Source organism: Punica granatum, chromosome 6, assembly GCF_007655135.1.
Source record: "Punica granatum isolate Tunisia-2019 chromosome 6, ASM765513v2, whole genome shotgun sequence".
Taxonomy (NCBI): Eukaryota; Viridiplantae; Streptophyta; class Magnoliopsida; order Myrtales; family Lythraceae; genus Punica; species Punica granatum.
The window spans coordinates 25,559,827-25,573,941 of NC_045132.1; the positions used below are offsets into that span (position 1 = coordinate 25,559,827).

The 14,115-nt window shown below is 42.2% G+C and overlaps 3 protein-coding genes and 1 long non-coding RNA gene across 5 annotated transcripts; 3 read left to right on the forward strand and 1 right to left on the reverse strand.

Annotated features, from left to right (window-relative positions):
- The first annotated feature begins 404 nt into the window (after positions 1-404).
- Positions 405-1,405, forward strand: LOC116212024. The gene is made up of 2 exons (XR_004157800.1): positions 405-537; positions 1,045-1,405. It is a non-coding gene; the product is annotated as an uncharacterized LOC116212024 (long non-coding RNA).
- Positions 1,406-1,703: 298 nt separating this feature from the next.
- Positions 1,704-3,916, reverse strand: LOC116212023 (elongation factor 1-beta 2-like). Of its 2 annotated transcripts, none has more exons than XM_031546599.1 (6): positions 3,651-3,916; positions 3,438-3,554; positions 3,012-3,078; positions 2,632-2,749; positions 2,190-2,303; positions 1,704-2,097 (listed from the first exon to the last, which is right to left on the reverse strand). In XM_031546599.1, exons 1-6 carry the CDS (start codon positions 3,734-3,736, stop codon positions 1,934-1,936), a joined length of 666 nt encoding a protein of 221 aa, XP_031402459.1. In that variant the 5' UTR covers positions 3,737-3,916; the 3' UTR covers positions 1,704-1,933. The 2 variants fall into 2 exon arrangements, with proteins under 2 accessions (XP_031402459.1, XP_031402458.1); XM_031546598.1 differs by having other exon boundaries at positions 2,632-2,752.
- Positions 3,917-5,981: 2,065 nt separating this feature from the next.
- On the forward strand, positions 5,982-9,855 carry LOC116211700 (proline-rich receptor-like protein kinase PERK3). The gene is made up of 9 exons (XM_031546180.1): positions 5,982-6,195; positions 6,307-6,449; positions 6,706-6,803; positions 7,406-7,707; positions 7,802-8,260; positions 8,358-8,506; positions 8,591-8,806; positions 8,935-9,084; positions 9,291-9,855. The coding sequence occupies exons 1-9, from the start codon at positions 6,048-6,050 to the stop codon at positions 9,396-9,398; spliced, it is 1,773 nt and encodes a 590-aa protein (XP_031402040.1). The 5' UTR covers positions 5,982-6,047; the 3' UTR covers positions 9,399-9,855.
- A 2,008-nt stretch (positions 9,856-11,863) lies between these two features.
- On the forward strand, positions 11,864-13,264 carry LOC116212301 (zinc finger protein ZAT9-like; the record flags this gene model as incomplete). The annotated part of the gene is made up of 1 exon (XM_031546859.1): positions 11,864-13,264. A coding segment is annotated over one exon (1,401 nt), but the record flags the coding sequence as incomplete, so codon positions are not given.
- Between the last annotated feature and the right edge of the window lie 851 nt (positions 13,265-14,115).

Here is a 14,115-nt window from a genome sequence, read left to right on the forward strand (position 1 = left end):
ATATAAAAGTAGATCAAAATAAAAAAGTAGGCAAAATAAGTGAATTTTTTTCCCATAAAAAACGAAAGGAATCTTTGTCATCACTGTCCGGAAAACAGAGAAGATGTTTATGCTGCGTTTAATTTCAAAATATGATTTTAAAATTATATTTTAATTTTGAAAAAGAGTGGTATAAATGGGGTCCACTTATGAGTTATTTTTGTTGTGAAAAAAAAAATATAAATGAGATTCACTCTTTAACTTTGTATGAGTTATTTTGTTTTGTTATTTGTAGAATTAGATTAAAATTGTAATTTTAAAATCACATTTATAAACCAAACAAGTTTTTAATCTTTCTGTTCGGTACTAGCAAAAATACACATCAATATTTATTAGTAACGAATATCTGGTAACTTAATTCGTAAGTAATTGCAATTAGCTGATTAATTATAAAGACTCCCAATAACATAACATAGTTTGCTATTCAACGTTAATCACAGGGGATCAAGCCCAGCCGAACCGACATTCAACAGCTCGCAAGGAGGCTTCGACTTCAAGGTATTGGCATTCAACAAAAAATTACTGCATATTGATATTACTCAAATCCAGTGTTATGTGTCTTTCGATCTTCGATCAAAATGCCAAATATGGCCAGAAGACGGAATCGGCCAAACAGTACATGCGCAACGGAACTGCACTAGGAGCGGCAGTGAATTGATGACTGCCAGCGAATTCTTCTAACAATCGCCGGACATGGAATACAAGGAAGCTCTCCTAATGCGATTTCTCGCACTATCCAGAATGAATGTTTCGTATTGTTGGCATTCATTTGATTTGTCAGTCTCGGATGATTGAGTCTAAGTAGAACCACGGAGGAGGCTCATGGACTTGGTCAGAAGCGAAACCTGAATACTTGACCGATAATGCGAAGCTTTGCTCCTCCGATGCCTCGAGGATATATCTTCTACTATTTGATGGCGTTTGATTACATTTTCCTTTATGCTGGTCCTCAGATGCGATCTCTCCCAGTCGTCTCATTCTTGACCGGAATTATCGCTCTTGCAGGTCTCGTGAAGCATCCGAGAAGATAGTGAACTGAATATTCGACTTTGCGGGAGAAGATGAAGGCCATATGCAAGGTAATGCCCCTTATGGTCTTCAGTCTCTGCGGTTTTGTGGTCTCCGGTGATTTCTTCTTTTCCAATCTTCTTGCAAGTTATGGAGTTACGTTTGCAAATTTACTTCTTCCATCATTTCCGGAAAACAAGTCATATTCCATCAATGGAATTGTAATCCAGTTTTGAGCTCGCATCGTTCACTTTTAGTCTGGTGAATTTCTTGTTAGTTGGTAACACCGGAAATGGTCCGATGCAGCAGAGATTTATCCTATAACATACAGCGTCGCTATTTGTAATGTTCTGATGAACGAACTTGGCTGGAATGCACACTTAAGGGGATTTCTATGCTGAATTTGATATCTAAAAAATGACTCATTCCATTAAGTCAAAAAAAAAAAAAAACCTGCTCATTAAGTAATTTTTCACTAAATGATAAGACAATTAGATCGCAATATGCAAACAGCCGATAATACAAAATGTAACGTGGGCTGGGCCATCATTTAATATGGGCCCCCAGTAGCATAGTTGGCAATTCAGCAGTAAACATAGGAGATCTAGCCCAGCCCAACCCTGCACAACCGACGCTTAACAGCTCGCAAAGGAGTCTTCAAGGTATTGCCATTCAACAAAAATACCGCATATCATTAACCAAATCCAGTGTTCTGTGTCTTTCGATCTTCGATGAAAATGACAAAAATGGCCAGAAATCGGAGATCGGCCAAAGAAAAATAATTATGAGGACCGGACTAATGACAGTTAAGTAAAACATCACACCAAAATGGTTTTTTTTTCCCTTTCTTTTTATAGTAAGAACAGAGGAAACCGATGAGACACTATTAGATCTTGTTGAAGGCGACGATGTCGCAGCTCTGGACGTACTCATTGATGGGCTCCGTGAGAAGGTGATCCTCGATGAGGTTGTCCACCGAGACGAGGTCGTCAACAATGGTGAGCATGATCTGCAACTTCTTGATACCATAGCCGACCGGAACCAATTTTGCTGTCACAGAACGGGATCAATTAGGATAACATATGCTTAAGGGTCACGTAGAGGATAAGGGAGAAAAGCAAAGCGATCGATTGGCAACTTACAAGCTCCCCAAAAGAGACCCTCCATCTTAACACTCCGAACAGCCTCCTCTAGCTTCTTCATGTCAGTCTCGTCATCCCAAGGTTTCACGTCCATGAGGACAGACGACTTTCCAGCTGTTACCAGCAGAAAATTATGGGCAGGCATCAGAATCTTGGAAAAGTCATGTCAGCCTAAGAAGAATAAGTAATGGGGAGAAAGGGCAAGAAGATATCGTCAAGGAACAGGCGGCACTTCACTAGTATAGAATTAGTGTGTCTATATGAGCACATCCATTAGCTGTCAGACTTCTCAACTTTAGAGTTATCATAGTTATGCAAATATTTGGATAGACATGACGATCAACTAACTATTCACAAAATCGTGACTATACACGAATCATGTAAAATTCAATTCCTATAATTCATCAGTAACTATTGAGCACGTTAGTGGTAGAACACGTACACTCTTTCTTCTTAGCCGAGGACTTTTTAGCAGCTTCCCTCTCTTCTGCAGCCTTCTTTTCTTCCTCCGTCTCCTCACCAAAGAGATCAATGTCATCGTCATCTGCTGCAGCAGCCTCCTGCTACATGGACAAGAGAAAGCAGTTCAAATTGACTGAATTGTAGAAATAAGAAACTTTAGACAGTTATCTCCTAATCTCGCCCAGACATAAGCGAGGCCTGCCTTCAACAGCATAAAACGTGGAAGTAAACGCAAATCCAAAATGTTGAAAATTGAAAGAATAGATTGAAATTCTTTTACCGATTTAATAAAATTAAAAGCACATGCACAAACACGACCTTGAAGAACCCATGCAACGAAGTATAGGAGATTAGAACTACCTTCTTAGGCTCTTCAGCTGGAGCAGCTGCACCTCCGAACTTCACTCCGGCGGCTTTCCTGGGGAAGCTGAAACACGACAAAAGAACAAACTGCCTATGAGCTATTTTCAATGTTACAATTGCTCATGCAAATTGAAGCTTCAATGAACAAAACAATGGTCCTTACGACCAATTAACAGTAACACTCAGTCTTCCTGACTATACAGTACGTGCACCACAGAATTGTACTACGAGGAGCAGTGAATTGATAACTGCCAGCGAATTGTTCTAACGGTCACTGAATCGCCGGAGATGAAATACAAGGAAGCTCTACTAACGCGATTTCTCGCACTATCCAGCTCACAGTGGATACGAAATCGGCATAAAAGAGCGGCACTGGTTGCTATCATACTTCGGGTCAGAAAGCGATGAATTAGAACTACAAACCTGGCAGCTAGATGCGAAGACACACAGCCGTACCACTTGCTGACATTGGGGAACGAGCTCCCGGGATCCGCAACAACGGCGGCGAACACCTTAATGTCGTCCTTGGTCGGCTGATGCCTGCCATGAAAGCATCCGAGAAGCTCAAGAAACAGTGCGAAATCGAGAATTGACAAGATAAGGTAGCGGGACGAGATTCGATGGAGGATCAGTTACCCGGAGATGTAGGTCTTGCCGGAGAGAAACTCGTCGAGAGCCTTGAGGCCCGACTCCGCGTAGAGATCTGAGAAAGTGACGGCCATTTCGACAGTTCTCGAGGGGATGCTCAGGCCGCGGAGGGAGTCGAGAAGAGAGGTGAAGTGAGCTCAAAAACCCTCGGGACTGAAGACGGCGACTGGAGCAAGAGGAAGATGACGAAACGGTGGAGATTGGTATTTATACGTTTACTGAAATGAATTTAAACCCTAGATTGGAAATTGGATATTCTGTTCTTTTGATTCTTCTTCTAAATATATATATATATATTTTACCTACCCATCAAAAAAATAATAATTTTGGGTTGCTCGTTTCAAGCCCACAGCCCATGGTGGAATCCAATCCGATCTGATCCAGCTTCGGTTCCGGTTCCGATTCCAATTTAAGTTTTTTGCCTGACCTAGTCATTCTTTTGGCAGGACCACTTGAAAAAAGCTTAAGCAATCGAAGGGAGTTTAATTGGTTTCGAATACAATTTTTTTTCATACTTATTATTGAAAGGATAACAAACGAGACTTTTCGGTAGCACATAACTCTTTGCTGACATTAAGCTTTTGCTTCACCTGTTTCTGGTGTGAAACATCATGTGATCAATTACAGTCAGTCAAATACTGTCTTGCCAGTCCGCTCGATGGACCAATGCTATACATCTAATTGAGATGTTGAAGTGCATAGCTAGCTTAAGCAAGTAATTCATACTTCTATTCGAGATGGGCGCAGCTAGACCGAGACCTGATCCCGCGTTGTAGTGGGCCGGCCTCAAGCCAAACCAGCCCCAACAGCCAGCCTTGGGTTTTGGGCCTAGTCTACCAGTGTACAAGAAAGTCAGGCCCAAGCCCACGAAAATATCAAATTTTGAGAGGCAGCTTAAATTACAAGTAAACGATTTGAAATTTTCTTAAGGAAAAAATATATGGTACAGCACAATCTTTTTACTTTTGTATTAATTTTATCGCAATATTTTAAAATTACCACTATGTAATGCATTGTTTAAGATGTCTTATCAATCACAACACAACATTTTACTTTTGTGTCAATTTTATCACAGCTTTTTAAAATTACACTATGTAGCACATTGTTTAGGGTGTGGTGTCAATTATGTCATGAGGTCAAATTTTTCATAAAAATTAAACAAAAGGCTAATTGATGTACTCGTGAATGAATAGTGGGTCAAGACTCTTGACACATGCAAAATAACACATTTTATGATCCGTCCAGTGCTATTTTACCTACCCGACTCCCTCATCATCAATGTTTTGAATCTCATTCCCACATTTTCACACATCTCTCGCCTCACTGCAACATTAAATTTCTCTTCAGTTCAGCTCTTTGTCCTTTCTCCGACCTCTTCACTCTTAACACTTTTCACTCTTTTGTTCCTATAAAAGAAAAGGAATTAAAATTTGTATTTCATTTGACATATATTAGCTTCCCTTTTTCTTTTTAACAATTTTTCACCCATTATATGAACTGCAATGAACTATGTGATTTTTTTTTCATTTTATTGATGGTGTGGCTGTTTTCAAAAAGAGCAATTTTGTATGTGAAGAGACGGTAATGAGATTAGGGTATCGATGGTGAGGGAGTCATGTGGATAAAAGAGCACTGGACAAGTCAAAATATGAATTATTCTGTATATGGCAAGAGTCTAGGCCCACTATTCACCAACGTGTGGCCCACATTAGCCTTCCATTTAATTTTCACGAAAAATTTAAAGTCATGTTATAACTGACACTACACTCTAAACGTTATGTTATATGGTATAATTTTAAAAGGTTACGATGAAATTAAAATAAAAGCAAAAGATTGTGCTATTGCAAGTATTTTTCCCTTTTTCTTAATAATATTATTATTTTTGCACGTGAACAATGAATTTTGTCCAGGCTATACCTGTGCCCGCACTAGCGATCACGTCCAAGTGTGTCCCAATGTGATGATTCCTCCGCGTGGTATTACACGAAGGCCTATGCCTCGAGTGCTGGTCCCACCAATGAGCCGAAAACGACGCTTGTATCGCAATTTATCTCAAGGGACAAAGACCAGTACGCTCATTGTCTCTGGACAGCTTGAAAACATATGGAGTTTTGGTACAGTCCTAACTTCGGTTTCATCAGAATCTTCGGTTGTAGGAACAAGACAATGTCAATGGCAGAAATTTCTTCTCTAGAGAACAACGAAGGCATAAGGCATTTCTAGTTCTTCCCTAGAAACCGACGATCTTATTTAATCCAACATAGGACATCAGAAGAAACGAAGCCGTATATGTACGATGTAACATAGAAACATTAGCTTGGATACGAACGAAGGCCTCGTACCTTGGTGGAGTTTACGAATCAGAACTCGAAATAGCCGAGCGGAATGGAGAAACACAGGGTGGTGGTGATACAGGATGCGTCCAGTGAGCTAATAAGCCCGAGCGCCATAAGGTGGGCTATAGATACGCTCAAGCTAATATCTGGAGATAGGATCACCCTTCTCGGAGTACTTCACCAGGTCGATACACCGAGTATGCGACCCCTTTCTTGAAACCCGAAACTTACAATAGTTAGCAAAGGAACAACATTCTAGTTATTAGACAAGAGTGTGTGATCGGACTTTCATTTTATGTGTGCTTTAGTGGGATACAAGTTCAAGGTGGACTCGAATTCGATGTTCGCAGCCAACAAGAAGATGATCAAGGAAGCAGTAGCCAGGAAGGTGCAGGAGTACCAGAGCAACACGGAAATTATGGACCTCGGCACGCTTTGTGAGTCTCGCGAGGTGAGTAGCACTAAAACCTACAAACTATAGAATGTTGTGAGGTTACGACAATTTAATCAGCGGCACGTCATGAAAGCTGAATACCACCTTATAGCAGATACAATCGTCTAGTCGATGCGAGACAAAAGTACATAATCTTTGCAAAGTTTGATCATGACGACTGTAATATAGCATGGAAGGTGAAATTGACACCAGGCAGCATAAATTCATGAAAATGAGAGGAACTGAAGAGTTTCCTGCAATTTGATGATTTCAGATTGATTTCAAGATAGAGGTGGCTGCGGGATCCTCACGGAAGGAGACGGCTGTAGAGTTAGCCTCGAATTTGAAGGCGACATGGGTGATACTGGACAGGTCAGTGTGAAGTTACGAACCTTGATGTAGAACTTCGTTTATATGTTTGCTAATCTCTGTGAGCGGTCGATCGGGCTCCCTAGAGGTCTTCTTTGCCATAGATCCAACTAACTTAACAATCAGATATGTAAGCCGTGGAATAAGATGGTACGAGAAGCTAAAAATCACGGAGATGAGGTTTTTAGTACGTCGGTAAGCCCGGGTAGTTTTCAACAAGGCGTATAACAGAGTAAGCGTTTCAAAGCTTATTCAGAAGAAAAAATGAATCAGAGGAAGGGGACTGTAGAAGTCACGAATCCATAATTCATGAACTACCCAGAAAAAGATTTTCCAATGAATGAAACTCACTGCTTTATGGCTTAATCGGGAGCTTCCGGAGGTCCCCGTGCTGTCTCGTATAGTCCGCATTTCATCTTGTTGGATAAACTACTACAAACTCCACGACAGTGCATACAGTTAAGTAATATCGAACTGGTCCTGAGGTTTGAAACTGTAGAGAGAAAGGAACATAAGCATCATCTCTGTTGGAACATCACGCATGACAAGAATTGTGCAAAAGTGAAGATACCAGAAAGATAAGTCCGGCTTATTTTCCGATACAGGCAGATGAGAAAAGACAAGAAGTACTTCCTACAGAAGTTGTCGTGCGGTATATCTCAGATGAAGGATGACAATTCAGTTGAACTACTGAGAGGACGCAAGTCCACCGGAACTATAATTCGTCACCTGGTTCCCGTCCAGAATCACGGGATAAACGGTGAGGAAACAGTGCAGGCGCAGCCACCCCGAGCTGCACAGGAGCCATCCCCGTCGGGACAGGAGCCATCCCCATCTTCACAGGAGCCATCCCCATCTTCACAGGAGCCATCCGCAGCAGGCAAAGAACTACGCGGCATAGAAATAAGTATTTTCTGTCCTGTCGATCACTTGGATCTTCCACTTTAGAAACATTCCGTAGTTATCAGAAACTAACCTGCATAAGTTATGACTATTGGCAGGTCGAGAAGAGGTGGATGAGTCGAGACAGAATGAAGATCCACCGACCACTGAAAGTGCCGGTGATGAGGGTCCCCTCCAGACATGGCAGGTTGAAATCGGGGGAGGAGACTCGGGATGTAAATTTTGCAACAATAAACGGCCTCATTATGGATACAAAAGGGATTTCACGTATGAAGAACTCCACGACTCCACAGGAGGATTTTCACCAGAAAACTGCCTGTCCAGCGAAGAATTTGGATCTGCTTTCAAAGGCGAGCTGGAAGACGGTATGAAAATAGTAGTAAAGATGAAGAACAATGTGTTCTTGGATAAGGGCGAGTTCGAGTCCGAGGTGAATGTGCTCTGCAGGGCTTGGCATAAGAATGTGATCACGCTGCTGGGATCGTGCGGAGAAGGAAACAGCAGGCTACTCGTGTACGAGTACGCATGTAATGGATCACTGGATCAGCACATTTCAGGTAAAAAGGAAAAGATATCGAAATGAAGCGAGTTTGTACAGTAGATTATGGATATAGAAATGAATATCAGGAAACTGAAGTGACTGAAATGATGCAGAACATAGCTCGAGACCATTGACTTGGAGACGGAGAATAAATATAGCACTGTCTGCGGCAAGAGGGCTGCGCCATCTACACGAGAACCACATAATTCACATGGATATCAGATTGAACAACATTCTTCTAACCCACTACTTCGAACCGCTGGTAAGGATTGACAGAAACATGTCCATGACCATCTAGACTGCCGATATACAAACTCTCATTTTTTTACTTTGACCCGACTGACAGATTGGAGAATGGGGAATCACGAGAAAAAAGTATGACTCCGACAAGTTTTCAGAGGACAGGGTTCGATACTCTGACTACCAAGCTCCAGAATACACAGATAACAGGATGGTATCGAGCAAAACAGATGTTTATTCCTTCGGGGTTGTTTTGCTGGAGCTGATTACGGGGCGAATCGTGATGGAAATGGCACTGAGAGAAACGAGTCTTTTGGACTGGGTAAGGAGCAAGCTTCCCTTTATGATGTTCATGTTATAGAAACAGATCAGTAGATAAATCCATGTTGTGTGAAGATCTGACAAAATTATTACACATAAAACATGCATACACGAATCGTGTTTCTTCAGGCAAGACCGTTGCTGAGCAACAAGAAGTACCTGGAATTAGCGGATTCCCGACTCGGCAAGTCCTACGATCTGCAGCAGCTTCTCTGGATGGTTCAAGTGACCCAGAACTGTCTCGCAAAGAATCCTAAAAGACGGCTAAGCATGGACCGGGTAAGTTCTCATTCCACATACCTGTCTCCACATAAGTTGCTCCATCGTTATCAAAAACAGGCCCTTGCAATGCACGAGGACAGATAATCATCGACTTTAACTTAATTTCCGGCAAAGCCGTTCCTGTTCCATGTTAAAGTGCGGTTTCAGAATTTCGCGTATCTATGTAATGTCACAGTATGGTCACTCTCTTTCTATGCCAGCAGGTGGTATCTGCTTTGGAATTCATAGCAGAGAAAAGCATTGCAATAAAGGAGCCTGCTGTGACCCAACAAGATGCACAGGTTCCCGAGGACGGAGGAGAGCGGAGCTGAGCATCCTTTCGATTTGTCTATTGAACAGAGAATACATTGAATTCGAAAATAAATTGTGTATCAATAAATAAATATCGCGGATTTTGAAGCATTTCCATTGACTGATATTCAGTAAAGCTCGACCATTCTTCTTAGACAGAATCAAAGGCTGAGATATGTGTAACCAGAACAGCTGCGGGACTGAATATTCCGAAGGCTTTTGCTTAAGCTTAGAATGACACGATCATGAATGAAAGTAAGAACGGAATAGATATCTTGCCTGTCTCCGGTGGGTGGTGGCGGTTCTGGAGAGCTGCCCTACAGGGCCGAGGAAGGCGATCCGGGCTAGCTGGCGGGAACATGGACAACTGTATTACCTGCCAGTCGGGGTAGATTATGATTTGTACCATGAGTTTTTGTGCAATACAAATTCGATCCCTGTACTTTTGAGTTTTGACCATTTTGCACCTATGAAGTGGAAACGTCGCCGATCTCTACAGCAAAGACCACTACAGATCTCCGTTGCACTTTGCACCGTTTTTCAAATGCAGTCTAACTACCGAACAGATCGACTCTCACTGCCCACACCAATTTATACCGATGTGGAATTAATTTCGGCGTATATATAAAAAACAAAAAAAGAAGAAGATACAAGTATCGTAAAATGGTAACCTCACTTTTTCTTTTTCTTTTTCTTTTTTTTGCTGAATAATGCATATTATTAATAATTAATACGAAGAAACAACTACATTGTTACGAAGGTTTGAATATCCCTAAAAAATACATAGTGAGTTAAAATTTGACGTTGAGCTGAATTGACTCAAGTCATGAGCAAGGGTGTTATCCGACCTGGGAATTCAGGAACAAACCCAATTCGTGAAACGATTAAGAATAGAAATAATATCCGAAACTATGATCATAATTTCTCACAGTAACCTCGCTTTATATAAACAGAGAGCGGATCATTTTAGGATTGGGTAAACACAAGAAGTGAGGTCCGTACTTTGGAATGCAAAATGGACTGAACTTAAGACTTCGGGACCTAACAAATAAGACATTACGAACTTTGTAGTACCATAATGCTTTGGACACAAAACTCCGAGGTGCCAAATGGAAAATGAAAATTTTCCACACCGCTAGTAAAGGGCAGGCTGGCCTTCGTATGCCATCTCTATTCTTTAAGGCCCAACCCGACCCACATCTAAGGCCCGTTAATCTCTAGCTCCTTCGCCTATTTCGTCACCGTCGTCATCGGGATCGAACAGATACACTCGAAATCCCTCAGAACTCGAAGGCAAACGAGAACAATGACTCGGGAGGTGGAACATACTCGAGACGATTATACCATTTCGCGACCGTCCAATCAGATTGCTCAAAGGACACTGAAAAAAAAACTATCACAAGGTCTTGCCTGGTGACTCTTGGTCGCGTACACAAGACAAACCAATGAATTCATAATGGACACATCTTGAGAAGTTATTCTATAATAAATAATTTTTCAAAAAAGGGTCTGTTATGGAATGTTGAACGGTTGAATGGTGATTTTTAATTTTTTTGGAATTTTGGGGTAGGTGGGGGTGGGGAAAATCATATGTATAGAAACTGAAGCCAAGAGTTTCCATACACAAAAAAGAGGGTTTCCAAAAGGACTTGACAATTAAAGGCTTAATTAAAGATTCTCACTTCTGTATTTCTGTTATATTTTTGGTAATTTAATGAACCCCCAGAGGTTACTACTATCAAAAATTCCTTAATATTCTCTTAATTAATTAATTAATTTTTTTCTTTTTCTTTTTTTGAAAAGATTTTGATTTTCATTGACCAAAAAAGAAGGGAAAAAAAAGAAGAAGAAGAAGCAAAATTCAAGTCCTTCCCTCTTCCTACGAGCTCTGATACTTATTCACTTCCCATAAAAGACCAGATTTCTTCATCTTCTTCTCCTTGGCTGCATTTCTTCTGCTTTGGACAATTTCAATTAACCAATTAATTTACCCCCTCATAGCCAGAACAGACCCAACTATACTTCCTTGCTGCCTTTCGGCTTTCGCCGTGTTTCCGATAAATCCTCCGCCTTTGTCCTCCGCTCCTCCTCATCCTCATTCGGTCGTAAGTTGGCGGGATTGAAATGAAAGGAATCGCGAGCACTCCCAGCGCCGGATCTTCTTCCGTTCTTCTTCAGGTAGTTCTGTCTTCCCTTATAGCTCTAGTGATCTTAATGATCCAGGTATATGTAACAGTTTTGTCGCTTGAGTTTCTCATTTTCTCTGTGATCTATCGTCTTCTTTATTCTTTGACAGATTATCCGGAACGGAAATCCGGAATAGTTCAGGACTGCACGGTTCAAGTTTCTTGGGTTGATCTTGGATTTGTTCTCCAAGCTGCCACTGCGAGCTGTTTCATAAATACTGATCAACTGCCAAATCCGGAAGATGAGAGAGTTTGATTCACCTGGTGAAGATTCCAGCTCTCCGGACAACACACCGAACAAAGATCCTCTAAGGTTCAAGTTTAAGCTCTCGAAAGCCGAAGAGGAGAGCTCATCGAGCCAGAGCCCGGGGACTCGAACTTGTGAATTCTGTGGAAGGGAGTTCGCAAATGGGAAGGCTCTCGGTGGTCACATAAGGATCCATACTCAGGCCATGAAGAACAACAACGCCGGAGTCTCCAGGACTACAGACAGACTGAAGCAGAAAAGCAACCTCAGGCCGAACACAAATAATGGTAAGGATGCTGCAGCTGTTCTTTCGGGACCGGAGAGGAGTGAAAACTGGGAGAAGGAGCAGATTTGCAGGATTTGCAACCGAACTTTCCCGTCCGTGAAGTCCTTGTTCGGGCATATGAGGTTCCATCCTGAGAGGACTTACAGAGGGGCTCAACCTCCAAGCTCTGAGGAGCATAGCAAGACCTCGTACTCTACCTCGGAAGAGTCTGATCAAGAAATCGAGCTAACCAAGAGATGTAGCTTGGATAGAGAAGTCTCAGGCCGCAGAGACCTGTTGAAGGATCTACCCAACTGGTCCAGGACTGATAAGAGGGGCCGCCAGAGCACCTCGGAGGCGGCCCAAAGCCTCATGAGGTTATCCTGCGTGGCTTCCTACATTGAAAGCGATGAATTCCCGCCAGGATTTAATGGCCAAAAGTTCGTGCCTGAATCTCCACAAAAGAAGTCGAAGCTCGATGATGGTGCTGACACTGAGGTGAGGAGAGGCAAGTGTGTTCAAGTCCAAGCTCAACCTGCGAGTTTGACAGGAAGGGAATTTTCTCAAATGCGAGCCCGACCGAGTAAGGAGCTTTATCTGAACACTGGTGAAGAAGAAGCCAACTGCAGGGAAACAGGCCCAACCCAGAACCAGAAGCGGGTCAGGTTTCAATGCACTACTTGCGGGAGGATCTTCCCGACGTTCCAAGCGCTGGGCGGTCACCGGTCAAGCCACAACAAAGAGAAGGGAACAATTGCTTCTGCTTCTCACAATCGTCAGACTCGGCTTAATTCCCCATGCCCGGTTCTTGAAGCCTCTGCGTCCACCGAGATCGCTGGTGCTGCACCTGCTGCTGCTTCGAACCGAGTAAACAAGGAAGAGAAGGGGGGAGACCCGAGCACTGCCACTGCAGTCCACCAGTGCGGGATCTGCGGGAGGAGCTTCGAGACGGGCCAAGCCCTGGGTGGCCACAAGAGGTGCCACTGGCCAGCGGTCGAGCTGGGACAACTGGCCTCAGGCGAGGGGTCCGGACAGGGCGATAACACCGGCCAGTTGAGCTTGGGGCCGAAGGATGAGTCCTCCCCGGGGGACCAGGCGAGCCAGGTTGGGCCAAGGGGTCTGGAGATCGACCTCAACAAGCCGCCTCCAACGGAGGACGAGGACGGTTCTGTGTCAGCACTCAACTGATCCAATATCGCACCACCTAGACCCCCCGATGATATTTCTTTGATTTTTCACACCGCTTTTTTTCATTCTCTGGACATTGATTGATCATCAAACTCATGACCTTACATACATAAGATGTGTTTTGCCTTCAGCTTTTCAATGTCGGTTCTTAGCTCTTGTTGTTTTTATGATGTACTTTTCCTAGCCATTCATGGTGGACTATTTCTCTCGAGAATTATTCAATTGTTATTCTTATTATTTAATAAAAATTTAATTCTTAATTATAAATTTTCTTCTTGGTTATATTTAGTAGAATCGCATATGGATAATTATGTAAAGTGGACATTTTTGCATAATTATTCCGTTTCAAATACATTCCAAATTTTGATTCATTGAGCTGTCCATGGTGGTGGAAAATTGGTCAAACAATTTTACTTGCCAAATTTATAATATTCACACACATATATATGTTTGGCTATATATTAATTACACATTATATGCCATTTTCAAGTTTTGTTTTTGATATATTTTTTAAAAATTAAGAGAATATTTTGTATATAGTAAGAATATCTCTCTCAATATTAAAAAAACCGAACATCTTAGGTTGCCAAATTAGACAGTATATCTCCAAATTCAAATGCCTTTGAAGGGCGATGCTTTTCGTATAGGAGTAGGAAAAACATAGATTAGGAAAAACGTGGATAGGAGTAGGAAAAGCGTAAATCAAGGCAGTAGACAAATGGACTCACACTCACTGATGCGATGAGTCCTACCGGGACGAACAATTTTTGTCCTCCGCGTGATATCAAACTATTGATATGGTTCAATGCTCACCTCGACTTTCCAATAGAGGGTCGGGTAAGCAAATGGAC

Coding starts and splice junctions, on each gene's coding strand:
- LOC116211700 (XM_031546180.1), top strand. CDS start 6,048: ATGGAGAAACACAGGGTGGTGGTGATACAGGATGCGTCCAGTGAGCTA. Junction 6,196..6,306: donor TCACCAGGTCGATACACCGA/GTATGCGACCCC, acceptor TGTGTGCTTTAG/TGGGATACAAGTTCAAGGTG. Junction 6,804..7,405: donor ACATGGGTGATACTGGACAG/GTCAGTGTGAAG, acceptor TTTCCGATACAG/GCAGATGAGAAAAGACAAGA.
- LOC116212023 (XM_031546598.1), bottom strand. CDS start 3,736: ATGGCCGTCACTTTCTCAGATCTCTACGCGGAGTCGGGCCTCAAGGCT. Junction 3,555..3,650: donor GGCAAGACCTACATCTCCGG/GTAACTGATCCT, acceptor CTTTCATGGCAG/GCATCAGCCGACCAAGGACG. Junction 3,079..3,437: donor TCTTCGCATCTAGCTGCCAG/GTTTGTAGTTCT, acceptor GTCGTGTTTCAG/CTTCCCCAGGAAAGCCGCCG.